The 26,906-nt window shown below is 43.9% G+C and overlaps 2 protein-coding genes across 9 annotated transcripts in view; one reads left to right on the top strand and one right to left on the bottom strand.

Moving 5' to 3' along the window:
* Positions 1-3,325: 3,325 nt before the first annotated feature.
* On the bottom strand, positions 3,326-7,136 carry LOC126981669 (COX assembly mitochondrial protein homolog). Its single transcript, XM_050833096.1, has 4 exons — positions 6,988-7,136; positions 5,843-5,947; positions 4,572-4,684; positions 3,326-3,816 (listed from the first exon to the last, which is right to left on the bottom strand). The coding sequence occupies exons 1-4, from the start codon at positions 7,052-7,054 to the stop codon at positions 3,715-3,717; spliced, it is 387 nt and encodes a 128-aa protein (XP_050689053.1). The 5' UTR covers positions 7,055-7,136; the 3' UTR covers positions 3,326-3,714.
* Positions 7,137-8,207: 1,071 nt separating this feature from the next.
* LOC126981907 (uncharacterized) overlaps positions 8,208-26,906 on the top strand; it is a 35,523-nt gene continuing 16,824 nt past the window's right edge. Inside the window, exons 1-13 of one of the 8 annotated variants that reach the window (XM_050833560.1) lie at positions 8,216-8,310; positions 8,441-8,480; positions 8,611-8,650; positions 11,955-12,189; positions 12,619-12,826; positions 13,237-13,418; positions 14,389-14,528; positions 15,774-15,969; positions 16,679-16,825; positions 17,112-17,237; positions 17,866-18,102; positions 18,659-18,827; positions 21,387-22,019. In XM_050833560.1, coding sequence (XP_050689517.1) covers positions 12,034-12,189; positions 12,619-12,826; positions 13,237-13,418; positions 14,389-14,528; positions 15,774-15,969; positions 16,679-16,825; positions 17,112-17,237; positions 17,866-18,102; positions 18,659-18,827; positions 21,387-21,565 — 1,740 coding nt within the window. In that variant the 5' untranslated portion in view covers positions 8,216-8,310; positions 8,441-8,480; positions 8,611-8,650; positions 11,955-12,033 and the 3' untranslated portion in view covers positions 21,566-22,019. Of the gene's footprint in view, positions 8,311-8,440; positions 8,481-8,610; positions 8,651-9,906; positions 10,070-11,954; positions 12,190-12,618; positions 12,827-13,236; positions 13,419-14,388; positions 14,529-15,773; positions 15,970-16,678; positions 16,826-17,111; positions 17,238-17,865; positions 18,103-18,658; positions 18,828-21,386; positions 22,020-26,906 lie in introns of those variants that run through there. The other 7 variants (XM_050833561.1, XM_050833562.1, XM_050833565.1 and 4 more) reach the window with 7 other exon arrangements.

Genomic DNA, 26,906 nt, shown 5'->3' with positions numbered 1-26,906 from the left:
TCATGTACGTTAAGCTATCAGTTGTAACCAGGTGAGAATAGACGTGTTATCTATTGTTTCCTCTTTCGTCGCATATTGTCGTTTGCGTACCCATGGAAACATTCCCTTTTATTCAGACGCTGTGTTCGGCTACAGATATTACGTTCAGTTCTACACGAGGCAAACGGTCGTATATATAAAGGAAACAATCGTACGCAGGTGTAGACCGACGTATTCTTGATTTCTTTCTCTCTGTGTCGCATATTCCGTCCTTTGCGTACCCATAGAAACATTCCCCTTTATTCAGATATTATGTTCGGTTATACACAAGGCAAAATGTCATATATATAAAGGAAACAATCGTACGCAGGTGTAGTCCGACGTATTCTCGATGTCTTTCTCTCTGTGTCGCATATTCCGTCCTTTGCGTACCCATAGAAACATTCCCCTTTATTCAGATATTATGTTCAGTTATACACAAGGCAAACGGTCGTATATATAAAGGAAACAATCGTACGCAGGTGTAGACCGACGTATTCTCGATGTCTTTCTCTCTGTGTCGCGTATTCCGTCCTTTGCGTACCCATAGAAACATTCCTCTTTATTCAGATATGTTCAGTTATACACAAGGCAAACGGTCGTATATATAAAGGAAACAATTATAGTGTAGTAGTAGACCGATTTCTCGATGTCTTTCTCTCGCGTGCGTATCGCCTCTTTGCGTACCATAGTGCGTATTCCCGTCCTTTATGCACTCCATAGAAACATTCCCTTTATTCAGATATGTTCAGTTATACACAAGGCAAATATATAAAGGAAACAATGGTGTAGAATTCTCGATTTCCTTCTCTCTGTGTCGCATATTCTGTCCTTTGCGTACCCATAGAAACATTCCTCTTTATTCAGATATGTTCAGTTATACACAAGGCAAAATGTCGTATATATAAAGGAAACAATCGTACGCAGGTGTAGACCGACGTATTCTCGATGTCTTTCTCTCTGTGTCGCATATTCTGTGTTCCGCAATAAAGTGTCTTAGTCTGTTGCCTTCCACCAGCTGGTTCTCGTCTGTGTGTCTGTGTGTGAGTGTATACGTGAGTGTGTGTGTGTGTGTGTGTTTGTGAGCATCTGTGGTGCAGCTGGTGCCTATCTGTCCACAGTTGGTTTAGGGATGACAGAATAAAGGTGAGAAGAAGAGTAATTTTTTGAGCATTCACCTTGGCATCGCAACTCCTGGGTCACAGGGCGCCGAATTTAATACAGAACGACGTATTATATTCTTAAACAATAAAACCGGAAAAAACAGCAATAAAACTATATAAAACTATAGTTGTATATAAAATCAGTTAAAAAGGTAAAAAGAAGAGTAATTTTTTGAGCATTCACCTTGGCATCGCAACTCCTGGGTCACATGGCGCCGAATTTAATACAGAACGACGTATTATATTCTTAAACAATACAACCGGAAAAAAAACTATATAAAATCAGTTAAAAAGGTGAGGAGTGATTTTTTGAGCATTCACCTTGGCATCGCAACTCCTGGGTCACATTGCGCCGAATTTAATACAGAACTACGTATTATATTCTTAAACAATACAACCGCAAAAAACACCAATAAAACTATATAAAATCAGTTAAAAGATGAGAAGAAGAGGGTTGAAGTGTGAGGTATTTTTCCTCTCTCTTGTTTTTTGTCTGTGCAGAGGAGTAAGGTTTTGTTTTTTGGATATTTTTTGTTGCCCTTTTTTTTCAGGGTTGGTCTTTCTATTCCTCTCTCTTTATATTTTTTTTTCCCATCTCTTGTAATTTTTCTTTTCCTTTTTCCTTTTATCTTTTTTGGGGGGTATCTCTTCCATTCTTTTTCTTGTCATATTTCTTTTCCTTTTTCCTTTTTTTGTGTGTCTTTTCCATCCTTCTTCTCTCGTCATTTTTCTTTTTCTATTTCCTTTTTTTTTTTTGTATCTATTCGATCCTTCTTCTTTTGCCATTTTTCTTTTCCTTTTCCTATTTTTTTTATTTATTTATTTACTTTTTGGTATCATTTCATTCTTCTTCTAGAGTGGGGGCAAGGTGGGGATGAGTGGGGATATATTATAAGGATAAGTGGGGAGTATAAAGATGAGTGGGGAGTATAGGGATGAGTGGGGAGTATAGGGATGAGTGGGGAGAGGGGGGGATGTATGGCAATGAGTGGGGATAGATGGGGATGAATGGGGAGGGAGGAGATGACTGGAGGGATGGGTGACATTTTTTTCATTATAAATAGAACAGAAGGCAACTCTATGGAAAAAAAAGTAATAGGCATCGTTTAATAAGAACATCAAGTATTTAATTTATTTTATCTACATCGGAATTCAATTGTCAAGGAAAAAAAACAACAATTTCAAACAGCAACAATATTATACATCAATTAGTTTACTTTTTCACAGCTACACCAACACCCAAGTGGAGGGAGAATACATTAAAGAGAAAAGTGTGTTAAAATATATGTACAATTATTATAAAGAGGTGTAGGTCTATGTACGTGTGTGTGTGTGTGTTTGTCAGAGCTGGGACTACCGATTGACATTTGGGATGATACCGATCATTCGGTATTTTGAAGAAACTACGAATACCGCTACCGATCGCATGATTGGCAGTCAATCGGTATCGGTAGATTGAAAACTTTTGTTAAGACTTAAGAGAAACGGACAAGTTTCAACACGTTGCATCTAGGGAAGCAGTTAGCAGGAAATTCCAGGTATTACTTTGGCGTCATCAGCCAATCACCGGCCGTTCTGGGCGTTCTCAAATCAGAGGCAGCCACGACCTAGCAGATTCTCGCTCCGCCAAAAGTTTTGTTTGGCCTGCGTAGCCTACACCTACGCTCTAGCTCCTCCGCGCTCGAAGGGAAGAAATTTATTTTGTGAAAGTTAATAAATAATGCTGTATTGTCTAGTTTGTTTAAATTTAACTTTTTTTCAGTTTGATGTTTATTTTTTGAGGGAGAAATTCATTTATTAAATAAGTTATGTATTTTTGAACTTAAAAAAGGTATTAAAAGACTCTAATTTACTTCTATTATTAAGTTAACAGAAATAATAGAGAAATAACTTAAACAGGGTGTTAGGGGCCTTTAAAAGCATTTTTATTATATAATTATAGAGTTTTTAATCTAAATCTATACGGTAGATTTCTGAAAAATCTACCGATCTACCGATACCGATTGGACGCGGCTCGCTACCGACTACCGATACCGGTGGTAGATTTTTTCTACAGAATCCCAGCTCTGGTGTTTGTGTATGGAAGATGATAGTTACTGTGTGTGTGTGTGTGTGAGCGTGTAGGATAGGTGAAGGTATGTATGTATGTGTGTGTGCGTATAATCACACTACTGTAAGGAAAAGTATGTATGTATGTATATGTGTGTATGTGAATGCTTATATAGTGTAACTTATGGGAGGGTATGTGTGTAGGTGTATTAGAGAAGTGTAAGGGAAGGTATATATGTATGTCTATGAGTGTGTTTTAAGTATAGGAAATATGTATGTATGTATGTTTATATCTATTGAGGGTAAGATATTCAAAGGTACATATGTGTGTGTGTGTGTGTGTGTGTGTGTGTGTGTATCAGCTTAGGGTGTAGATGTAAGAGACGATAACAGAGAGGAAGATATGTGTGAGTGTGTGCTAAGGGTGTAGGGTGTAAGAAAGGGGGAGGTAAGAAGGGGTGTACCTAGGTCGGCCTTATCTCTGTCAGCCCATCGCCTCCCTCGCCTGCGCATCCCTCTGCTTCTTGGTTAGGCCCGTGCGGCGGAACTCACTGCGCTCCGCCAAGAACTCCTCTGTGCATCTTTTCTGTAGTGGCGAGAGAGAAAGAGATTGACTTCCTTGTAAAAGACATAGGTTGTGTTAATCATTTCTCTTTGTTCTTTTATTTGTTTTTCTCTTAATTTTCTTTTCATCGTATTTTTTCTTCAGTTTTTGGTCTCATCTCAATTTTGTCCTTTTGTTACTTTCTTCTATCTTGCATTTAACACTTTAACCCGGCAGCAGCGACAGGCCAAATTTGTGCCATGATATAAACCCAAAAAAATAGATGATACATAATCTGATCACAAATGCTTTGATGTATATTATGAAATGGTTTGTGTGAGGGGTGATTTTTTCTCATTTTTCTGGCTTAGAGGGACCATTAAGAAACATGATCCCTGCTGCTACCGGGTTAATAGTAGAAGAGGGCAAAAAGATGGTTGTGTTTTCCATATTTCCTTTTGTTTTCTATTCTTGTGGCTGTCTTCTCTATCTTGCTATTTAACTAGGGGGGGTTTCTTTGAGTATAATTTTATGCAATCAATTTACTTCAGACACTAACACAAAGTTATGTTATATTTTTTTAAGTCTTCAGAACCTATCAAAAACATATTCAATAAAATTAACACTTCAGAAACTAAGAAATAAATATGCAATCAGTTTTTAATAATTCAGAAACTAACAAAAGAAAAGCATATGCAATCAATTTAACACTTCATTCATTCATTCTTTCAGTTAAGCATAAATTCATTCATTAAAAGCATAAACACCTACACACCCACACACACACTCACACTCACCTTAAACTCCTCATCTTTGTACCAGTAGCCGAGACAGTCCCAGAGTGCCGTGTTCTCCTTCCTGCACTTCACCACCATGGCCAGACCTGTATCCTTGCAGCACCGGGTGAAGGCTGAGAGAGGGAGAGAAGAGAGTAAGAAAGAGTGGAGGTTGACATGAAGGAGGGAAGGAAAGACTTATAGAAATGTAACCTTATCAAATGAAATCCATATCAGGCAAATAAGGAATAATAAGGATATCTGAAACATCGCAAATACACCAAGAGTTGAGAAGAAAAGAAGAGTGAGGGAGAAGGTGAAGGTTGACATGAAGGGGTGAGGGACTTATAGAAGCTTAACCTCCTGAAATCAAACACATATCAAGCAAATCAGAAGTAAAGAGGACATCCGGATTGCCACAAATACACCAAGAGTTGAGAAGAAAAGAAGAAAGTGAGGGAGAAGGTGGAGGTTGAAGTGAAGGAAGAAAGAAGAGAAATTAATAGAAGCTTACCTGCCTGAAATCAAGAACATATCAAGCAAACAAGAAGTAATAAGGAAATCTGGAACACCACAAGTACACCAAGAGTAGAGAAGAAGAGAGTGAGGGAGAAGGTGGAGGTTGAAGGGAAGGAAGAAAGAAGAGAAATTAATAGAAGCTTACCTGCCTGAAATTAAAAACATATCAAGCAAATAAGAAGTAATACGGACATCTGGAACACCACAAGTACACCAAGAGTTGAAGAGTAAAAAAGAGTGAGGGAGAAAGTTGAAGTTGAAGTGAAAAAGGTATAGAAGGACTTATAGAAGCTTTCCCTCCTCAATTCAAATCTATAGCCAGTGAATAGCGAAGGAAGGAGGGATTTATAGACCTCCCGAATTCAGACACATCAAGCAAATAAGTAAAGGAGAGGTAGAAGGATTAACAGGAGCTTGTTCTCTTCACATCAAATCCATAATCAAATAAGTGAGGGAAGGAAAGATTAGTGGAAAGATCCTACACTGGACATCATCAGAAAGTAAGTACAAGTAATTAATAGATCAAGGTTAAGTCTTTTTGGTATTATTATTATTATTATTATTATATACCTATTGTTGAGTATGAGATTATGAAGATTAGATGGTAGAGGAAGATATCAGCAGCTTTTTAGTTCTGTTACCAACTTAAGAACAGATGGTAAAGATAGAGAGATAGAAAGGATAACAAAGCTTTCCCATTCTTTACCAGCAACTAAACAGAGGTCAAAGATAGATAGGATAGAAAGGATATTATCAGCTTTTCCGCTCCTTACCATCAACTTCTGGCACACATTTCTCCTGCCGTGCTATCTCCCTCATCTTCTTGGGGATGCAGACTTCAGTTTCCACTTTCCTGAGTGACCTGTCATCTGGGTCACCTGCCAAACAGAAAGTAATGAAAACTTAACGAGAATCATCAACACACCTTCAGAATCACCATATCATGAGCTGTACATGCATTTTTTTATACACAACTATTAATATATCAGTAAGATATTAATCTTTTTCACACACAGACAGGAGAGAGGGAGTTAGGTACCTCGTGTGTTTCGATACACGCAGAGGACATGTTGGGAAATAGAGGAAATAGAAAAATATGCTCTCGGGGCACGACATATGTAATAAGTCACACGTTTGTTTATGTTTCTCGGGAATGTTGCCAACACGTGGGTTCTGAAAAGCCAAGATGTGCACTCAGGACGGCCAAACACGTCTATATATTAGCGTGGTGCCTGTGTACCACACTAATTTTGCATGGCACCACAAGGACGCTTCCACACTCAGTACGCACATAAAAACAGTGCTGCGAGTGCGAGGGGACGATAGCTTGTTTTAAGAGTAGACTGGATAGCTACATGGACGAGGATGACAGGTGGTAGTGGGGGGAGGGGGGAATCTGGAGCTGCCCTGTGTAGGCTATTAGGCCTCTTGCAGTCTCCCATTGTTCTTATTTACCCACCTCTTCCTCCCCTTCCCCGCCGCGCCACCTGCCTGGCTGTGCGGGAAGCGGCGTGCCCTGCCCCCTGCCGCCACTCAGCCGGGCCGTGAGCTTCACCCTCGTAACAGAAAGGTGCCCAAACCCACCCCTTGCTGCCCTCCCCGCCGCGCCCCCTGCCTGGCTGAACGGGGAGCGGCGAACCCTGCCCCCTGCCGCCACTCAGCCGGGCCGTGAGCTTCACCCTCATAACAGAAATGTCCCCTAACCCACCCCTTGCTGCCCTCCCCGCCGCGCCCCCTGCCTGGCTGAGCGGGAAGCGGCGAACCCTGCCCCCTGCCGCCACTCAGCCGGGCCGTGAGCTTCACCCTCATAACAGAAATGTCCCCTAACCCACCCCTTGCTGCTCTCCCCGCCGCGCCCCCTGCTAGGCTGAACGGGGAGCGGCGTGCCCTGCCCCCCGTGCCCCCCACCGCCACTCACCCAGGCCGTGCGGTCCGCCCTTGTTCCTATAAGGCCGCTTCGTTGCGTCATCCTCGGTCTCCGCCATGCTTTGTTTACATCTCACGGCGCGTCTTGGCTCGGGAACTGATTATTTTGCCCTCTATCTATATTATTTTACCCTCTATCCATAATATCACCGCGCTTAATTATTAGATGGGGTGATTTGCAGATATTAATAAATCTTCTTTCGTTTTAGATTTGAATATGACGAGCATCGAGGTTTGTTTACATTCCGATGGCTCGTCTTGCCCCGGGGACTCTAATTTCACTCCTTATCTATAATATCATCGCATTTACTCAATAGTTAAAATAATTCATATATACCTATTAACCTGTTTTCTGTTTATATATATTTCTAGATGACATCAATGCAGCTTCACGGAATAAATACACTTGACAAGGCTTTCATAGGAGTTTCGGGCGCTATAGTTTTATGACCCCGATGGTAGTTTGACCCCTTTTCTGTACCATGAACCAACAAAAACACCCATTACAACGCGACTGACCTCATATTCGTCCTCTTGAAATAGTTGATGAGAGATGAATAGCTACCAACCCTCACCCCACCCTCAAGGGCCTATCAACCTACTTCAAATCATATATACGCTTTTCCAAATAGTTAAGCTGATTTATATATAGGTAATTTAATATTCTTTCTGTTTATACATATTTCTAGACCAAATCAATGCAGCTTCAAGGAATATATACACTTGAAAGGAAAAAAAAATCTCCCAAACCCATTTCAAACCCGCTTTTCCAGATAGTTAAGCTGATTTATATATAGGTACTCATTAATATTCTTTCTGTTTATATATATTTCGAGACCACATGAAAAACATCTCTCATCAATTTAAACCACTTCAAACCCCACTCACACATGTCACATTTATATGCCTTTCCAGAGTTATCAGCTTATGCCACCTCACTAAAAGATAACAACGGGCGTTATTTCACCCTTCTTTCTGTTTATATATATTTTTAGACCACAGAAAAAACATCTCAATCATGTCAATTAATTTAACCCATGCACTTCACATATATCACATTTATACGCCTTTCCAGAGTTGTCAGCTTATGTCACCTCACTAAAAGATAACAAGGGGCCTTATTTCACCCTTCTGACCTAGAGGAGGGAGATAAAAACCCTTCCTTTTTGACGTAGCAACAGAGAAGAGAGTTATGTAAGGGCGGCCGTGACCCCCTCAGTTGGGTACGAATGTGTGAGGGAGGAATCTTGCACCTCATTTAACCTTAATTTTCAAGCCACAGAGGAGGAGGAGGCCACTAAACTTCACTCCGAGGGTAAGAAATTGTATTAATCTTTCTAATTACCAAAGAGCAAAACGTGAAATGGTGTAAAATGAGGATAATTTGAAGGTTGAAATATAGTTAAGTGCCCCTTCGAATTACAGCTTTTAACCTTTATTTTCAGGCCACAGAGGAGGAGGAGGCCATTCAACTTCACTCCGAGGGTAAGAAATTGTATTAATCTTTCTAATTACCAAAGAGCAAAACGTGAAATGGTGTAAAATGAGGATAATTTGAAGGTTGAAATATAGTTTAGTCCCCCTTCAAAGTACACCTTTTAACCTTTATTTTCAGGCCACAGAGGAGGAGGAGGCCACTAAACTTCACTCCGAGGGTAAGAAATTGTATTAATCTTTCTAATTAACAAAGAGCAAAGCGTGGAATGGTGTAATATGAGGATAATTTGAAGGTTGAAATATAGCTAAGTTCCCCTTCGAATTACACGGAATCTAACCTCTATTTTCAAGACAGAGAAGAAATAACCCAATAAACTTCACTCTGAGGGTAAGAAACTACATTAATCTCTCTAATTACCAAAGAAAAATGCATAAAACAGAGTAATTCACCGATAAAATGGATGTTGAAAGATAGCTAAGTCCCTCCATCTTCAAGCCTCCGCCTCATATTAACTTTCCAAAGCCAAAAAAAGAAATCAGTCGGGTTATAATGGGTATTTCTTTTAGGTTAATGGTACAGAAGAAGGGTCAAACTACCACCAGGGTCATTAAACTACCCCTGACAATGTCTAAAACTCCTATAAAAACCGCGTTAAATATGTGTGTCTGGGCGCCATCCACTCCAAACACCATTCTCAAACGCCTCCGCCTCCTACATTAATTATTTCCAATGCCCAAAAGAGGATATTAATCGGGCTCTAATGACTGTTATTTAGAATCATTGCGCAGAGGAAGAGTCAAACTATCTCTAGGGTCATTAAACTACCACTGGCAATGTCTGAAACTCGTATAAAAACCGTGTCAAATATGTGTGTCTGGGCGGCAGCCACTCCAAACACATTCGTCTCATTAACTATTTTCAAAGGCCAAAAAAAGGAGATTAATCGGGTTCTAATGACTGTTATTTAGAATCATTGCGCAGAGGAAGAGTCAGACTATCTCTAGGGTCATTAAACTACCACTGGCAATGTCTGAAACTCCTATAAAAACCGTGTCAAGTATGTGTGTCTGGGCGCCATCCACTCCAAACACATTCTCCTCATTAACTATTTTCAAAGGCCAAAAAAAGGATATTAATCGGGTTCTAATGACTGTTATTTAGAATCACTGTACAGAGGAAGAGTCAAACTATCTCTAGGGTCATTAAACTAGCCCTGACAATGCCCAAAACTTCTATAAAAACCGTGTCAAATATGTGTGTCTAGGCGCCATCCACTCCAAACACATTCGCCTCTCACAATTAACTTTTCAAAGTCCAAAAAAGGATATTAATCGGGTTCTAATGACTGTTATTTAGAATCACTGTACAGAGGAAGAGTCAAACTACCACCAGGGTCATTAAACTACCCTTGACAATGCCCACAACCCCTATTACAGCCGTCTCAAATATGTGCTTAAGACCTTGGCCCCTCGACCTTGATGCAAGATTAGGAGGAGGAGGAGGAGTAGAATCATATCAATTTCTTGCAAACCATAATGAGTATCACTTTTATCTCGCTCAGTTTGCTCCTTCGCGTCGCCAGGTACGCGTCAGGGAAGGCCCAGCTCATTAACCCGGCCAGGTAACGCGAGATAAGGTGTTTATAATTGGACCTTTTTACCTGTTGAACCTGAAGTGTTGAGGTGTGCCCAAAGGTGATTAAGTTGGGCCGTACCTGTTGATTAGCTAATTACCTGTAGTGAGAGAGAGAGAATTACATAGAATTACATAGATAAACAGACCACACAGGCCCTAATGCCCAAACTAGGTGGTCTGTCTTTATTTCCTAAACCTAAGTGACAGTTGTTATGCGGTCACCATGGCGTTGAAACTGACCTAGTGAACATTTAGATGGAGGAGAGAGAGAGAGAATTGTTAGGTTAGGAGTATAGAAATTATTTAGTATTGGAGAAAGAATAATTGAAAGAAGAATGGTGGAAAGAAAATTAGAGGAATGAAGGAAATATAAATGAAATAAAGGAAAGGAAAGTAGAATAAGGAGTAAAAAAATAGGAATAGAAATAGATGGGCCGAAGAAACAGAGGAGAATGGACGTTTGCAGAAATAGAAAGGAAGATAGATAGATGGATAGGATAGATAAATAGATAAATGGTTAAATAGATATAGATAGGTAGATAGATAGATACCATATACTATTCACTATAGGTACAGTTTTATAGATAGATACAAGGCATAGTATTTAATTTAGCGTTAATAATTGCTGTATACTATAAATTCCTCCTATGTCTTAACTAAACTGTATGAAGTGAATTTGTATCTAATTACTGTATCATTATCAGTGATGGTTAAATATATATAACTGTCCTGTAATTCCTGTTGCATAATTGGGATAACAAAGTATTACCAAATTGTGACCCATCAGGTATATCGGAGCTAATCTGTATCTAATTACTGTATCGTTATCAGTGATGGTTAAATATATATAATTGTCCTGTAATTCCTGTTGCATAATTGGGATAACAAAGTATTACCAAATTGTGACCTATTAGGTATATCGGAGTTAATCTGTATCTAATTACTGTATCGTTATCAGTGATGGTTAAATATATATAATTGTCCTGTAATTCCTGTTGCATAATTGGGATAACAAAGTATTACCAAATTGTGACCTATTAGGTATAGCGGAGTTAAATTAGATATTGAATTGGCTTTTGTTGTAGTCAGGGAGGAATTGAGGGAAGGAAAGGTATGATTGATGAGAAGGAAGAGGAATATGTCATGTGGGAATCTTATATATGGTCCTCTTTCCCTCCTCTTCCTTCCTCTTCTTCTCCTCTTCCTTCCTCTTCTCGTCTTTCTTTTCTCCACCCTTTTTGTCTTTCTTTTTCCTCCTCTTCCTTTCTTTTTTTCCTCTCCTTCCTTTTCCCCTCCTCTTCCTTTCTTTTCTTCTCCTCTTCCTTCCTCTTCTCGTCTTTCTTTTCTCCACCCCTTTTTTCCTCTTCCTTTCTTTTTCCTCCTATTCCTTTCTTTTTTCCTCTCCTTCCTTTTCCCCTCCTCTTCCTTTCTTTTCTTCTCCTCTTCTCTTTCTTTTCTCCACCCCTTTTTTCCTCATTTTCCTTTCTTTTTCCTCCTCTTCCTTTCTTTTTTCCTCTCCTTCCTTTTCCCCTCCTCTTCCTTTCTTTTCTTCTCCTCTTCTCCTCTTTCTTTTCTCCACCCCTTTTTTCCTCGTTTTCCTTTCTTTTTCCTCCTCTTCATTTCTTTTTTCCTCTTCTTCCTTTCTTTTTTATTATCATTGTTATCTTACTTTCAGAGATAATTCAGTTCAAGAAAAAGAAAGTACTCGTGTGATTGTTTGGAGGACTTTAGACGTTCTTATCTCTTATCATCTTGCAAGAGAGAGAGAGAGAGAGAGAGAGAGAGAGAGAGAGAGAGAGAGAGAGAGAGAGAGAGCATACACACACACACACACACACACACACACATATACAATTAAGCTAACTACATACATTACTTTTTTACAGAATAAGAAAAAAAAAGACAACCAAAGAAAAAACCAAACCAAATCAAAGGAGGAAGAAAAGAAATAAAGAAGAGGGAAAGATGAAAGAAGAGGCAAAGAGGAAGGAAGAGGAGGCGGGGGAAGAGGAGCATATATTAAGGTTCAAGAGTGACGTTCCTCTCCCTCCCATCCCGAACATGAACTTTGCCGCCTTCATGATCCAAACTCTAGCCCAGCATGGAGGGAAGAAGGCACTGGTAAGAGGAGGAGGAGAAGGCTATTCCTCTTAGTATGCTTAATCCCTGTTTAGCCCACTCATCTTTTTTAACCCGTCCGCTGCGATTGGCACGGATTTTGCCTTCACTGGTAGCCTGGTAACGTATAGTCCCAGGTCTTTCTCTGCCTCTGTGGTGGATAGTGGAGTGTAACTGTAAGATTTATCCTGCCACCTTGTAAAATTCATCCTGCCACCTACCTTATTCTTAATCAGCCATCAACCATCAATCTCACCACCATCACCACCACCAACATATCTTTTTCTCACCCTCACAACCACTATCCATTTCTCCCCCATCACCCCTTACACACCAGTACCACCATCACCATCACCCCCCAGCACATGCACACATCCCACCACCATCACCACCACAACCACCCCTTTCTCACCACCCCCCACCCACCCCCAGATGGACGCCAGCACGGGGAAGCACCACACCTACAGCGACGTGTGTGCCATCGTGCCGCGGGTGTGTGCGGGCTTGGTGGAGGCGGGCGTGGGGGCGGGGGAGGCGGTGCTGCTCATCTCCCCAAACCACATTGACTTCCTCATCGCTAACCTCGCCATCATGCTGTGCCCCGCCGTGTGTGTGCCCGTCAGCCCTGCCCTGTCCCCTGGTGAGTGCGTTGGGGGGAGGGGAGTAGGGAGTGAGAGGGGGAAAGTGAATGGGGTGAGAGGGGAGAGAGGGAGAAAATTGGAGTAAGGGGTATTGGGGTAAAGATCGTATTGGAACGAGAGAGTTAGAAGTAGCAGGATTGAGTGTGCTGAGAGGGAGTGCCAGAACAGGGAGATATGGAAAGTATGTGTGTGTGTGTGTGTGTGTGTTCTATCTTCCCCTCTCACCCCACTCATACTTCCCTCTCACTTCCTCTCATTTTACCTTTTTCTCTCCCTTCCCTCTCCCTTTCGTCTCACATTTTCCTCCTTCTCTCTCTCCTTACCTTCCCTCCCATCCCTCTCATTTTTCCCTCTTCCCTCTCACCCCACAATCTGTACCTTCCCCCTCTCACCCCTCTCACCCCAACAGAGGAGGTGGCCCATGTGGTTCGTATGAGTGGAGCGCGGTGGGCAGTGGTGGAGGAGGGGGTGGCGGGGGTGGTGGACCAGCTCCCCTCCCTCCTCCCCCCCGGCACTCTGAAGGGGGTGTGGGTGATGGGCGCCTCCTCCCATCACCCCTCTTTCGCCTCCCTCATGCGGACGGAGGTGCAGGTGAGGAAGAAGGGGAGGAAGGGGAAGGAAGAAGGGATGAGGCGAAAGGAAAATAAAAGAGGAAAGGGAGGATAAGGAAGGGAAGATGGGGGAGAGAAGAGGAAGGAAAGGAGAGGGAGAAAAGAAGAGAAAGGGAGGAAGAAGGGAAAGAATGAAAGGAAGGAAAGAGGGAAGAAGAGGAGGAAAGGGAAGGAAAGGTTAACCAGCATCTTCACTCTTTCATTCCTATACTGTCCAAATCCCTTATGCAAGAGTTAACCAGCATCTTCACTCTTTCACCCCTACACTGTCCAAATCCCTTATGCAAGAGTTAACCAGCATCTTCATTCTTTCATTCCTATACTGTCCAAATCCCTTATGCAAGAGTTAACCAGCATCTTCACTCTTTCATCCCTACACTGTCCAAATCCCTTATGCAAGAGTTAACCAGCATCTTCACTCTTTCATCCCTACACTGTCCAAATCCCTTATGCAAGAGTTAACCAGCATCTTCACTCTTTCATCCCTATACTGTCCAAATCCCTTATGCAAGAGTTAACCAGCATCTTCACTCTTTCATCCCTACACTGTCCAAATCCCTTATGCAAGAGTTAACCAGCATCTTCACTCTTTCACCCCTACACTGTCCAAATCCCTTATGCAAGAGTTAACCAGCATCTTCATTCTTTCATCCCTATACTGTCCAAATCCCTTATGCAAGAGTTAACCAGCATCTTCACTCTTTCATCCCTATACTGTCCAAATCCCTTATGCAAGAGTTAACCAGCATCTTCACTCTTTCACCCCTACACTGTCCAAATCCCTTATGCAAGAGTTAACCAGCATCTTCACTCTTTCATTCCTATACTGTCCAAATCCCTTATGCAAGAGTAAAAATTAGAGAAAAAAAAAAAGATCCTAGCAAAAAGTAGCAGACACACACATACGAACGCACACACTCTAACCTCTAACACACTTTATACAACTCCAGAACAACAACAACAACAAGAGTGACAGCTTCGACGCGGGCAGCACCGTAGCCCACATGCCCTTCTCCTCGGGCACGACAGGGCTACCCAAGGGCGTCATGTTGAGTCACCGGAGCCTGCTGACCATCTATCACCAGAACAAGTGAGTGGGGTGAGTGGGGAAGAAGATTGGAGGGGGGAAAAGGGAGGAAAGAAAGGAAGGGAAGAAGGGAAAGGGATTGAAGAAGGAAGGAAAGATTGGAAGGAGAGGAAAGGAAAGGAAAGGAAAGGAAGGGAAGATTTGAAGGAGAGGAAAGGAAGGGAAGATTAGGAGGAGAGGATAGGAAGGGAGGAAAGGAAAGGAAGGGAAGATTAGTAGATGAGAGGAAAGGAAGGGAAAGGGAGGAAAGAAGTAGAGGAAAGTAGAGAGCAAGGGGGAGGGGGAGGAGGAGGGGAAAAAAGGGAAGGAGAGAGGAAAGAAGGAAGGGAAAGAAAGGAAAGGGAGGAAAGAAGTAGAGGAAAGTAGACAGCAAGGGGGGGAGGGGGAGGGGAAAAAGGGAAGGAGGGAGGGGAGGGGTGATTGATTTACATAGATTTACATAGAAAATCAGACCACACAGACCCCATGGTCCAGACTTGGTGGTCTGTCCTTAAACCTAAGTGATTTTACATTAATCAGAAGACTCCAAAACGTTGCATTTCTACTCTAGTTGATATTAAGTTGAAGGAAGTGACGGTCGAGCTTATTTTTGAAGGAGTCAATCGTGTTACACTGGACCACTGATGGTGGAAACTTATTCCATTCTCGCACTACAACGTTGGTGAAGAAAAATTTGGTGCAGTCTGAATTTACTTGTCTACATCTGAGTTTTACGCCATTGTTCCTCGTGCGCAAAGTGTCATCGATCATAAACAATGTTGATCTGTCTACATTCGTGAAACCATTAAGTATTTTAAAACATTCGATCAGTTTTCCTGGATGACGTTTCTCAGAGAGAACATGTTAAGGGTAGAAAGCCTTTCTTCGTAGGATTTGTGCGCAAGGAAGGATAATTTTCGTCTTGACGCTGAACACCTTCTAATTTAGCAATGTCCTTTGCATGGTGGGAGACCAAACTGTACGCATATTCCAAGTGGGGTCTGACTAAACTGTTGTAGGCGGAGTATTACATCTTTATTCTTAAATAAAAGTTTCTTTTAATGAAGCCCAACATTCTGTTCTTTATTTGCTGCATCGATGCATTGCTGTGAGAATTTGAGGTTTGACGTGATTTTGACCCCCAAGTCCTTGACGAGCTTTGGAGTTTAACGCCGCATTCAAGGTAAAGGGCACTGGGACTGGGACTGGGGAATCTCTCTTTCTTCCTCCTTTTCTTTTCTCCCCCATCACCCCATCACCCCATTACAGGTACCTCTCGGACTTGTCGGGGGAGGAGGGGCGTGCTCGGCGGAATACGGTGATGGCGAGGGTGCTGCTGGTGCTGCCCCTCTACCACATGTACGGCCTCATCACTTATACTACCACGGCCTTGGCGGGGGGCTGCCTGATAGTGATGGGGCGCTTCTCCCTGCGCTCCTTCCTCCAGGCTGTGCAGAAGTATAAGGTGAGGTGGGGTGGGAGCAGAAGGGATGGAAGAGGATGGAGAGGGATAGGAATGAGGGTGGAAGGGGAAAGAATGGATTAGGAAGGAAGGAAGAATGGAAGGGTAGATGAGTGGAAAGAGTGGATTAGGAAGGAAGGAAGAATGGAAGGGTAGATGAGTGGAAAGAATGGATTAGGAAGGAAGGAAGAATGGAAGGGTAGATGAGTGGAAAGAATGGATTAGGAAGGAAGGAAGAATGGAAGGGTAGATGAGTGGAAAGAATGGATTAGGAAGGAAGGAAGAATGGAAGAGTAGATGAGTGGAAAGAATGGATTAGGAAGGAAGGAAGAATGGAAGGGTAGATGAGTGGAAAGAATGGATTAGGAAGGAAGGAAGAATGGGAGGGTAGATGAGTGGAAAGAATGGATTAGAAAGGAAGGAAGAATGGGAGGGTAGATGAGTGGAAAGAATGGATTAGAAAGGAAGGAAGAATGGAAGGGTAGATGAGTGGAAAGAATGGATTAGGAAGGAAGAAAGAATGGAAGGGTAGATGAGTGGAAAGAATGGATTAGGGACGAAAGAAAGAAGGAGAGAAAGAAAGAAAGAAAACAAAAATAATACAAGGAACAAAAAAAATAACCAAAAACACACAAACACACACACACACACAAACAACCTCTTCCCACCTACCCACCATAAATAAACTCCCCCTTTCCCCCCTTCCCCCCAGGCTACCTACACCCCCCTGGTCCCCCACCTGGCCAAGCGTCTCGTGGACTCCCCCCTGGTGCATGAGTTCGACGTCTCCTCGCTGCTGTACCTGGGCAGCGGCTCGGCACCCATCCCCCCCGCCACTCAGGAAGCTATCATGGAGAAGGTGAGGGGGGGAGGGGCAGGAGGAGGAGGAGGAGGAGGAGGAGGAGGAGAAAGGCCTGTACAGTTATTAAAAAGGTTGTAGGGGAAAGGAAGAGAGGAAGACTTAATCCCTTTAACTCCGGCTATACGTGTGTGTGTGTGTGTGTGTGTGTGTGTGTGTCTCAAAAAAGTCATATTTATAAGTTCTAAAAAAAATACTGATCGACTTGCACTAATACAAACCTCCTCCTCCTCCTCCTCCTCCTCCTCCTCATACTATTACTACTACCACCACCCCTTCCCCCCAGGTCGGGCCGCCCCTGGGTAACGGGTACGGCCTGACGGAGACCTGTGCCCCAGTGGCTTCCTCAAACCCGCGGGTGGGATTCAAACCTGGTGCAGTGGGCCCCGTGCTGCCCTACGTGGAGCTGAAGGTGAGTGTGGGGAGGGGGGAGAGTATGGGGAAGGAGGGGAGTGGGGAAGGTTGAAGAGGAGGGAAGGGGAAGGGTGGGGAACAGGGGGAAGGGGAGGAAAGAGTGGGTGTGGGGAAGGAGGGGAGTGGGGAAGATTGAAGAGGAGGGAAGGAGAAGGGTGGGGGAAAGGGGGAAGGGTGGGGGAAAGGGGGAAGGGGAGGGAAATGGGAAGGGAGGGAGGTAATGGGGGAGAAAAAAGGGAAGGGGAGGAAAGGGAGGAAGGGAGTGTATGGGGGGAGGGAATGAGAGTTTGGGAGAGTGTAGTTAATAAGTGTTTCTCACATCCTCTCTCTCTCTTTTTCTTTCCCTTTCTTTTTTCTCATAAATTTTTCCTTCCTTCTCCTTTTTCTTCCCCTTTTCCCCTTCCCTTCTTCCCCCTTTCCCTTCCTTCCCCTTTTCACGCACCCCATCTTCCTATATATAAAATTCACTTTAAACTCTTTCTAAAATCGCCAAACCCTTTAAAAGCCCCCCTTTCCTAAAACCCCAAACCCTTTCCAAACCCCAAAACTCATTCTTAACCCCCCCAAACCCTTTCCCAACCCAACAACCCCACTCCTAACCCCCTTTCCCCAACCATTCCTTCCAGGTCGTGGATTTGGAGACCCGGAAGACACTGGGGGTGGGTGAAGAAGGTGAGGTGTGGGTGCGGGGGCCGGGGCTGATGCTGGGGTACACTCCCCCGCCCGGCGCCACCCCCGGGCCGCCCCTGGGCCTGGAGGCTGGGGGCTGGCTGGCCACGGGGGACCTGGGGCGGGTGGACGAGGACGGCTTCCTCTTCATCACGGACAGGATAAAGGATCTCATCAAGGTGAAGGGATTCCAGGTAAGGGAGAGAGAGAGAGAGACAGATTTGAATAGTATAAGAATAACAATAACTATCACTACTTTTACTACTACTACTACTATTACTACTACTACCTCTATTACTATATTTCCCCTTTTTCCTCTTTTTTTTATATTCCTTCTCTCCTTATTTCCCTCTTCTTCCTCTCTCCTCCTCCCTTCCTCCCTTCCTCATTTTCTCTTCTTCCTTTTCCTCTCCTCTCATTTCTCTCTTCATTCTTCTTCCCTCCTTCCTCCCTTTCTTTTCTCTCCTCCTCCTTTTCCTTTCCCTTTTCCCTTCCCTTTTTCCTTCTTCCTCCTTTCCCTGCCTTCCCCTTTTTCACTTCCCTTCCTCCCCCCCATCTCTCATCTCCCCCCTTCTTCCCCTCCCTCCCCCTCTCCTTCCCCATCCTCCCCCTCTCCTTCCCCATCCTCCCCCCTCTCTCTCTCTCCTCTCCATCCTCGACTCTTCCCCCTATCTCCCTTTTTCCCTTTTTTTCCCTTCCCCCCTCCCCCTTCCTTCCCCATCTCTCATCTCCCCCCCCCTCCCCCCCCAGGTGTGCCCCAGTGAGCTCGAGGCGGTGCTTCGGGGGGTGGAGGGCGTGGGGGACGTGGCTGTGCTGGGGGTGCCCTCCCCACGCCTTGGGGAGGCACCCCGGGCGTACGTGGTGCCCTCCCCGGGGGGACGCGCCCCCTCCCCACGGGCCCTGGAGGACTATGTGGCAGGTAGGTGATGGGGGGGAAGGTGGGGAGTGGGGGAAGGAGGGGAAGGAGAGGTAAGGGTGATAGTGGGGAAGACAGGGGAAGGGAGTTGGGAAGGAAAGGGGAGGGGAAGGGAAAGGATGGAAAAGGGGTGGAGAAAATGGGGAAAGGGAAGATTGGGGAATGGGAGGATAGGGAAAGGGGTGGGAAGGGAAGGTTATGGGGGAAGAGGGGAGGGGAGGGCTAGAGAAAAGAGGGAAGGGAATGATGGGAGTGGGGAGAATTGGGGAAGGGAAAGAAAGGGAAGGTGATGGGGGAGAAGGGAGGGGAAGGGGAGGGGAAGTAAGGTAATGGAGGAAGGGAAGTGGGGAAGGATGAGGAGGAGGAATAGGAAGGGAAGCGAAATAAAGGAGAGAGAGAGAGAGAGAGAGAGAGAGAGAGAGAGAGAGAGATTTGATTTGATTTGATTTGATATGGTTCACTGACAAATTACAGTCAAATGGATGAGGTAGATTTCTGCTTGCACCCCTAAATTACATTTCCGTACTGTGGCGTATTCTTAAGTGCATTGAAAATAGAACATACATATTGTTGGCATTAGGCAGTGCATAAACAATTCATTATTCGCGCACACACACACACACACACACACTATGATCTTACAAACAGTCAAGTAGGACCAGCAACACACAAGAACACTGGCATACACTAACTCATTACATATGATTTCCGCTATGATAGTGGTACAGCCCCTACATAATACAAATGAGTCTGTACATTCTTAAACACACACACACACACATTTTAGAAGAGTTACTGCCCCGCTGACCGTCCCCCCAAGTTCCCACCATTTTCTCCTGCTTTCCGTCTCCATCACAGCTCCCGTTTCCATTATTTTATTATTTGATTTATTTATTGGAGTTACTGGATAATTCTTCATGTCCGATTCTTTTTCTTTTTTAGGTTGTTAATAAATATTGTTATTGTTATTAGACTATGATCGATTACCCACTACCCATATCACCGAGATATCCACTTACTAAGTAGTGATCTCTCTCTCTCTCTCTCTCTCTCTCTCTCTCTCTCTCTCTCTCTCTCTCTCTCTCTCTCTCTCGCCTACTACACCTCCAATATTTAATCATCTTATATAATCCATCATACAATTCTTTATAGCCAAAAACTCTCGCCAAGGGATTCAAACTCTTTTTTCGTTAATGCTTTATTGGATAAATATGATTCTCTCTCTCTCTCTCTCTCTCTCTCTCTCTCTCTCTCTCTCTCTCTCTCTCTCTCTCTCTCTCTCTCTCTCTAAAAGTTAACGAGTCATATGAATTTAACAGTGGCAAGTAAAAAGAAAACGAAGTCTTATGTTAAAAGTTAGTGAGTCCCACGAGTCTTTAGAAAACGCTAATATATATTGTTATTGTTATTAGACTATGATCGAGTACATCCATAATAACTATACATCCTATTTTTTTATCGAAAAAATAAATATTCACTTCATTCAGAGAGAGAGAGAGAGAGAGAGAGAGAGAGAATTTACATAGATTTACATAGAAAATCAGACCACACAGAAGGCTCCTTAACGTTGCATTTCTACTCTAGTTGATATTAAGTTGAAGGAGAGAGAGAGAGAGTTTTCTTTACAGGAAATTTATTTGGGAATTTCATCAGAAGTCATTAAGAAAAAAAACTCCTTCGGGTACCGGTCCCGGTACCGGTACTAACGGTACTTGAGTTTTCGGTACCGGTACTCAAATTAACGGTACTTGCCCATCCCTCCTTGGACCTCGGCAGTGTCTCACGATCATTTTGGTGTGAGCAAAATGATCGTGGCTTACCACGACAACTGTCAAATGCCGTGACTATCCGGGATGGCATCGGGAAGGGTCCGTCGGGAACGTCGGTAAGCCATCGCAAATAACCGTGACATTCCGCCGCTCAACCACGGTATGATAACGTGTGCTGCGGACGCCTACCGACCTCATAAAGTTGTCGGCCTGGGCCCGTGGGTTACCGGCTGTAACCTTGGTGATACACTGTCATTTTCCGTGGCCGCCGTAAGTGGGTCGGGAGGGCTCCGGGGTACGGTCGCGAATGGTCCGGGAACGTCGTTCGCGTTCCGGCGTACTACCTTTGTACACCGTTGTACAGCCGCCACAGGGGTAATCCGGCGGTCAGATCGTGGCCAGAGGTCACGGTTTAACCACCTGCTCTCCGGGAGGCCATCGTGGACCACAAATCGTGAATGTGTGAACCCAGCATAATACTCTTTCCCTTTCTTACTTTCCCTTTCTTTTCTCTCAATCCTATCTACTCACCTCTTCCTTTCCTTCCCTTTCCTCCTCCCCTCTTCCTCTCCTCTTACCCCTTCCCCCATCACTCACCCCTTCCTTTCCTTCCCTTCTTCCTTCTGTTCTTCCATATCCTTCCCCTTTCTTTCCTCCCTTTCCTTCCATTCCCCCATAATTTCCCCTTCTCCCCGTTTTCCTCCCCACTTTCCCTCCTCCCCGTTCTATCTTTCCCTTACCCTTCCTTTCCCATTACCCCTTCCCTTCACCCCACTCCCCCTCCCCCTCACAGCCCGCGTGGCCCCTTTCAAGCGGCTGGCGGGGGGCGTGGAGGTGGTGGAGTCGCTGCCCAAGAACGCCATCGGGAAAGTGCTCAGGAGGAGGCTACGGGATGACTACCTGAAGAAGATGAAGGAGGCTGAGGATGCTGCTGGGGCTACTGGGGCTACTGTTCCTAATTCGAAGTTATAGTATGATTAGTGACCTTTTATCCTTTGTTTTTGTTTTTTTCTTTGTTTTTGTTGGTTAGTTAATGCTATTGTTGTTTTATTATTATTATTGTTATGCTTATTACTACTACTACTACTACTACTACTACTACTACTACTACTTCCACCACCACCACCACCACTACTACTACTACTACTACTAATAATAATAATAATAATAATAATAATACCACCACCACCACCACCACCACTACTACTACCACTACTACTACTACTACTGCTACTACTAATACTAATACCACCCCCCTCCCCCGGGTCGAGAGGGAGAGAGAGAGAGAGATAAACAGGTGGGTTGTGGGTGGGTAGGCCGGGAGAGAGTGCAAAGCTGATAAATGACGGTCGAACTGGTAGGCCGCACTCAGTAGAAGTAGTAGTAGTCGTAGTAGTAGTAGTAGTTGTAGTAGTAAATGCACTTTAATATATTAGTTGAGTATATTTTTGTATTTTTTCGACCATCCTTTTTCTTCTTCCTCCTCCTCCTCTTCCTCCCCATCCCCCTCCTCCCCCTCCTCCTCCTCCTTCTCCTCCTCTCCATCCTCCTCCCCCTCCCCCTCCTCCTCCTCTCCATCATCCTCCCCCTCCCCTCCTCCTCCTCCTTCTCCTCTCTCCATCCTCCTCCCTCCCCTCCCTCCTCCTCCTCCTCCCCCTTCTCCCTCCTCTTCCTCCCCCCTCCTCCTCCTCCTCCCTCCCCTCCCCTCTCCCTCCTCCTCCTCCTCCTCTCCTCCCCCTCCTCCTCCTCTCCTCCTCCTCTCCCTCCACCTCCTCCTCCCCCTTCTCCCCCTCCCCCTTCTCCCCCTCCTCCTCCTTCTCCCCCTCCTTCTCCTCCTCTCTGTGGGGTATCTTTCTCGGCCTTGAAATCACCGTTTGTTTGAGAATATGATGATGATGACGAGGAGGAGGAGGAAGATAATTACAACAAAAGGGAAAGAAAAAAGAAGTAGAACGTAGGTGACAAAGAAGATAGAAATATGAAGAGGAAAAGAAAAAACGGAGGAGGAGTGTGCGTGCGGAGGAATGTATGCTGTACAACACTTGAGATTCTTTTTTAATATACAGAGGAGGAGGACGCCATTACAATTCACTTCGAGGGTAAGGAGCTGCATTGATCTTTCCACTTACCAAAGAGCAAAGTGTGAAACAGAGTGATACGAGGACAATTTGAAGGTTGAATTCTAGATAAGTCCCCCTTCGAATTATACGCCGTACACCTTCTAATTTCAGGCCACAGAGTACGAGGAGGCCATTCACCCTGAAGGGAAGAAACTTCATTAATCTTCCTAATTAGGGTAAGGTGAGGGGTAAGATGCCCCCCTGGGGTGAAAGGCCCCCGGCCCTTGTTATTCATTTTTTTTTTATTTTTTTTTTTTTTTACTTTTTTTTTTTTTCAAGCAGGCAGGCAACGCCAACTCACTGTGCTCACAGGAACTACTAAGTGAACACTTGCTCTGGCCACAAGGGGATATTTCATCTTTTTGACTAATTTCCCGTAAGTTTTCAGTGATTTTAATGGTATCTAATTAACGCCAAAGAACTGTAGAGTTAGCCTGATGGTAATACTTTCTAAGGAGTCCGCCTCCTTTGGGGGGCTCCCGTGGTAGAGTCTCGGCCTTGCGCTGCGGCGGGTTGCTAGGCCGTGGGTTGGAGACTTGTCCCGTGCCGTGGGGTGGAAAGGTGGGCTCTCCGACGCCCTCAGCCCCGTTGTTGGGCCTCCTTGAAAGAATTGGGCGTCTCTCTACCAGCCGTCTGGGGGGTTGCGTGGCATGCACCGCCTTCCTCCTTTGGGGTATATCCCCAACGACAACAAAAAAAAAAAAAAAAAAAAACAACAAAAACAACAGGGCCGCCTCCCCCTCCGCCCCTCCAGCCCCCCTACCCCCGAAGACAAGCCTGGGGAACAGTGGGGGGGTCGAGGTCGTAAAGTTCGGTTGGAGTAGTTTAAATATGCTCCCCACCAAAAAAAAAAAAAAAAAAGATTTTCCGGCGCATCATACATGTGGGGGGTTAGCAGGGGGGCGAGGGGGGCTGTTAGGTTAAAAAGTTGGGACTTTTATTACTTTCGAGACTTGGGAATTTTCCTTCATTCAGGGATTTTTCTATGGAAATTTTGGAAGCCCATTTTTCAGTGATTTTGTCTTCCCCCCAAAACCCCGGTTCCCCACAGTTCCCCAGGCTTGTCTTGGGGGGTAGGGGGGCTGGAGGGGCGGAGGGGGAGGCGGACTTCTTAGAAAGTATTAGCAATTAAGAACTGTTGAGTTAGCCTGATGGCTATGGATACTTGCTCTAAGATGTCTAGACCATATTGCATGTGATTATACTCTGCCTATTTACTTGTAGGAAAGATGGTGATATTTTGTATATATATGAATTGCCAGGGTAAGAGGCCCCCTGTGCCTTTGGGGTAATTTTTATTTATTTATTTATTTATTTATTTATTTTTTTTTTAGCGTCTTAGCCTATTGCACCGATAGGCTTCTTCCCGGTGGATCCTGATGGTCAGTCCAAGGTTTCTTACCGGTGGGTCCTGATGGTCGGCCCAGCCCGTTCTTCCGCAGGTGAGTGTTTATAGTGGCGCCATCTTGCATTGGCTCATGCTGCCCTCCCGGAGCTCATCCTTAATCCCAGAATCTAGAGTCCGGGTTGATAGGTGGTCTTCTGGACAGCATGTGGGTAGTTTTAAGCCACTCGGCAGCGGCTGAAAAATCCCAGCTTGGTGGCACCGGTCGGGGATTGAACTTGCATCCTCCTGAATGCGGGGCCATCTCGCTATCTGTTCAGCCACCGCCTCCCCACAGGGAGGCCTTTTACCCCACATGTGAGGTTATCTTGTGTAATTATCTTTGAGCTCTCATTTATTGTCAGCAACTCATCCATTATCAGCAACAAAGAAAAAATTCCATCTCCAGCTTCGTCTGATGAGGATGAATGGCCTTGTTTGGGGATAGCTTTTAGAAAATTAATTAATTGTTTAGTTTTACATTATATTCATTAGGAGACACAAATTTGATTGTGTTCCTATATTTCACATCGAGAGATTTATAGGGTATAGTTTTCAAAAAGGGAATACATTTATATTTTTTATAAAGTAAAAAAAATATTTTCCTGATGTTTCTGTGAGTTTTATTATTATTGTAAGCCACATGAAGGGTAAGAAGCCCCCTTTATTATTTTTTTTAAATTGTCATTATAATAAAGTCAAAATCATAATGAGTGGATATAATATATTCCATAGATAGGCCTTAGCTTAAGCTTTCAACAGAAATTTTTTTCAAAATTATATTGCAAAAAATGTGGCTACAACAGCCAATCTCCCTTAAGGGGGGCAACTTACCCCACCTTACCCTACCAAAGAGCAAAGCATGAGATATAGGCAAGCATTGATTTAGTAATAGGGTGGTGGGGGAATGGAATAGATTCAGCAGTCACGTAGTTAGTGCAGGGACGATAGCTTACGCCCGTACCGAAGGTAAATGAGGATCAAGCCTCTACCTGTAACCCCTGAAACTACACCTCACCCATTGTGAGTAATTAGGGGGATTCTGGAGCTGCCCTGTGTAGGCCACTCGGCCTCTTGCAGTTTCCCTATGTTCTTATGTTCTTATGTAATAGCGTAATTCATTGATAACTTGAAGGTTGAAATATCATTAAGTCCCCCTTCACATTACACCTTTTTAACCTTTAATTTGGAAGAGGAGGCCATTGAACTTCACTCCGTGGGTAAGAAACTGCATTTATCTTTCTAATTACCAAAGATCAAAGCGTGAAACAGAGTGATATGACGATAATTTGAAGGTTGAAAAATAGCTGTACCCCTTCACATGACGCGGCATTAACCTATATATTCAAGCAGCGGAGGAATAACCATAGCTGGGCGTTATCGCGATACTTTATCGCTGATAACAAAATCGGGTTATCGGCCATCCACTACCTATCTAAATATATATCGGTATCTTCGTTACTTTTGTAACCAAACTAGCGATAATCGCTACTTTTTTCTGCCTCTCAGAAAAAAAAACGTTGTCTCCTCCCTACTGCGCATGCATGGCCCGATGAAAAAACTTCAGGGTATGAAATATCTTCGGTGAAGAGATTTCATACTTAGATCATCAACATTGAAACACTAGGTTATTTTTTTATGTTACTCAAAAATCAATATATCAAAGAGAAAAATCATTTAACTTTGCCCAAAAAATGATTATTCACTGCCTCAAATTTGATATTCCAGATTCGTTTGTGAGCATGCCATTATAACCACCCGCGTAATGTATCAATCATCTACTCCCTACACCACATACCACACCAGACCACCAATGTGTATATCGTCGGTCTCCACGCCGACGCCTTTCATGTCTATTCCCCGTGTCCATTCTCATCGTTCTTCAGTGTATTTTCACTTGTGACCTTACTTTTATCATCACTCCCCTACATGTCCCCTGTAACCCTTTTATGTCATCATATCATATCGCATGATTTTATCCTGCTAAGCTAAGTTTACCCACTTTATGTATTCTTTTTTATGTAAATAACTATACCTGTATGTAAACTACGTATACATTTATACCTGTATGTAAGGCTGGTAAGCCGTTGTACTCGCATCTGCCCAATTATTTTTGCCATATGTTCCCTAATATCCTCCACTTCCAAAACTGTAAAACAAAAATACCAGTGCCAATTCCGCTCGGCTGCCTTCCACCTCCTCCTTCACCTCTGTTTTTCCCTCGCTTTTCCTCTTTGTATTGACATGGATGTGTATTGATATTTATCTTTGTATGTATGCCCACCCCCCTCTCTGTACCTTCCCCCCACTGTTCTAATAGATATTTGAATTTGAATTTGAATGGTATTGAAGGCACCCGGTGTTGTGTTAGTGGTGTCCCATCGTCAAAAGCTGGTGCTTTTGTTTACAAACACGTACTGGTCTCTCATGAACTGTGCAAGCTCAGACCAGTAAACGTAGACCTGTACAGTCTCACAAAGCTTTGTAACACATTAAGAGTTGCTTGAAAGCTGAATCAGACAGACAGTACCACCATCCTCCCTGTTTCTAGAACGACACTCTGTACATATAAATACAACATGTACAGAGTGTTGTTCTAGAAACAGCGAGGATGGTGGTAGTGGTAATGTATGTCTGATTCAGCCTTCCAGCAACTCTTAATTACGGTTAAAAAGCTTTGTGAGACTGTACAGGTCTACGCTTGCTGGTCTGATCAGTCATTTAGAGACCAGTTTGTAAACAAAGAGCCAGCTTTTAACACAACACCGGTTCAGGCGTTTCTAGTATTACCGTCCATATGTACGTGTCA

Source organism: Eriocheir sinensis, chromosome 49 (genome assembly GCF_024679095.1).
Source record: "Eriocheir sinensis breed Jianghai 21 chromosome 49, ASM2467909v1, whole genome shotgun sequence".
Taxonomy (NCBI): Eukaryota; Metazoa; Arthropoda; class Malacostraca; order Decapoda; family Varunidae; genus Eriocheir; species Eriocheir sinensis.
Note: the sequence above shows the minus strand (reverse complement) of the source record. Positions and strands in the feature narration are given on the sequence as shown.

Coding starts and splice junctions, on each gene's coding strand:
- LOC126981669 (XM_050833096.1), bottom strand. CDS start 7,054: ATGGCGGAGACCGAGGATGACGCAACGAAGCGGCCTTATAGGAACAAG. Junction 5,948..6,987: donor GGGCGGACCGCACGGCCTGG/GTGAGTGGCGGT, acceptor TCTGTTTGGCAG/GTGACCCAGATGACAGGTCA. Junction 4,685..5,842: donor ATGTGTGCCAGAAGTTGATG/GTAAGGAGCGGA, acceptor TCCCTCTCTCAG/CCTTCACCCGGTGCTGCAAG.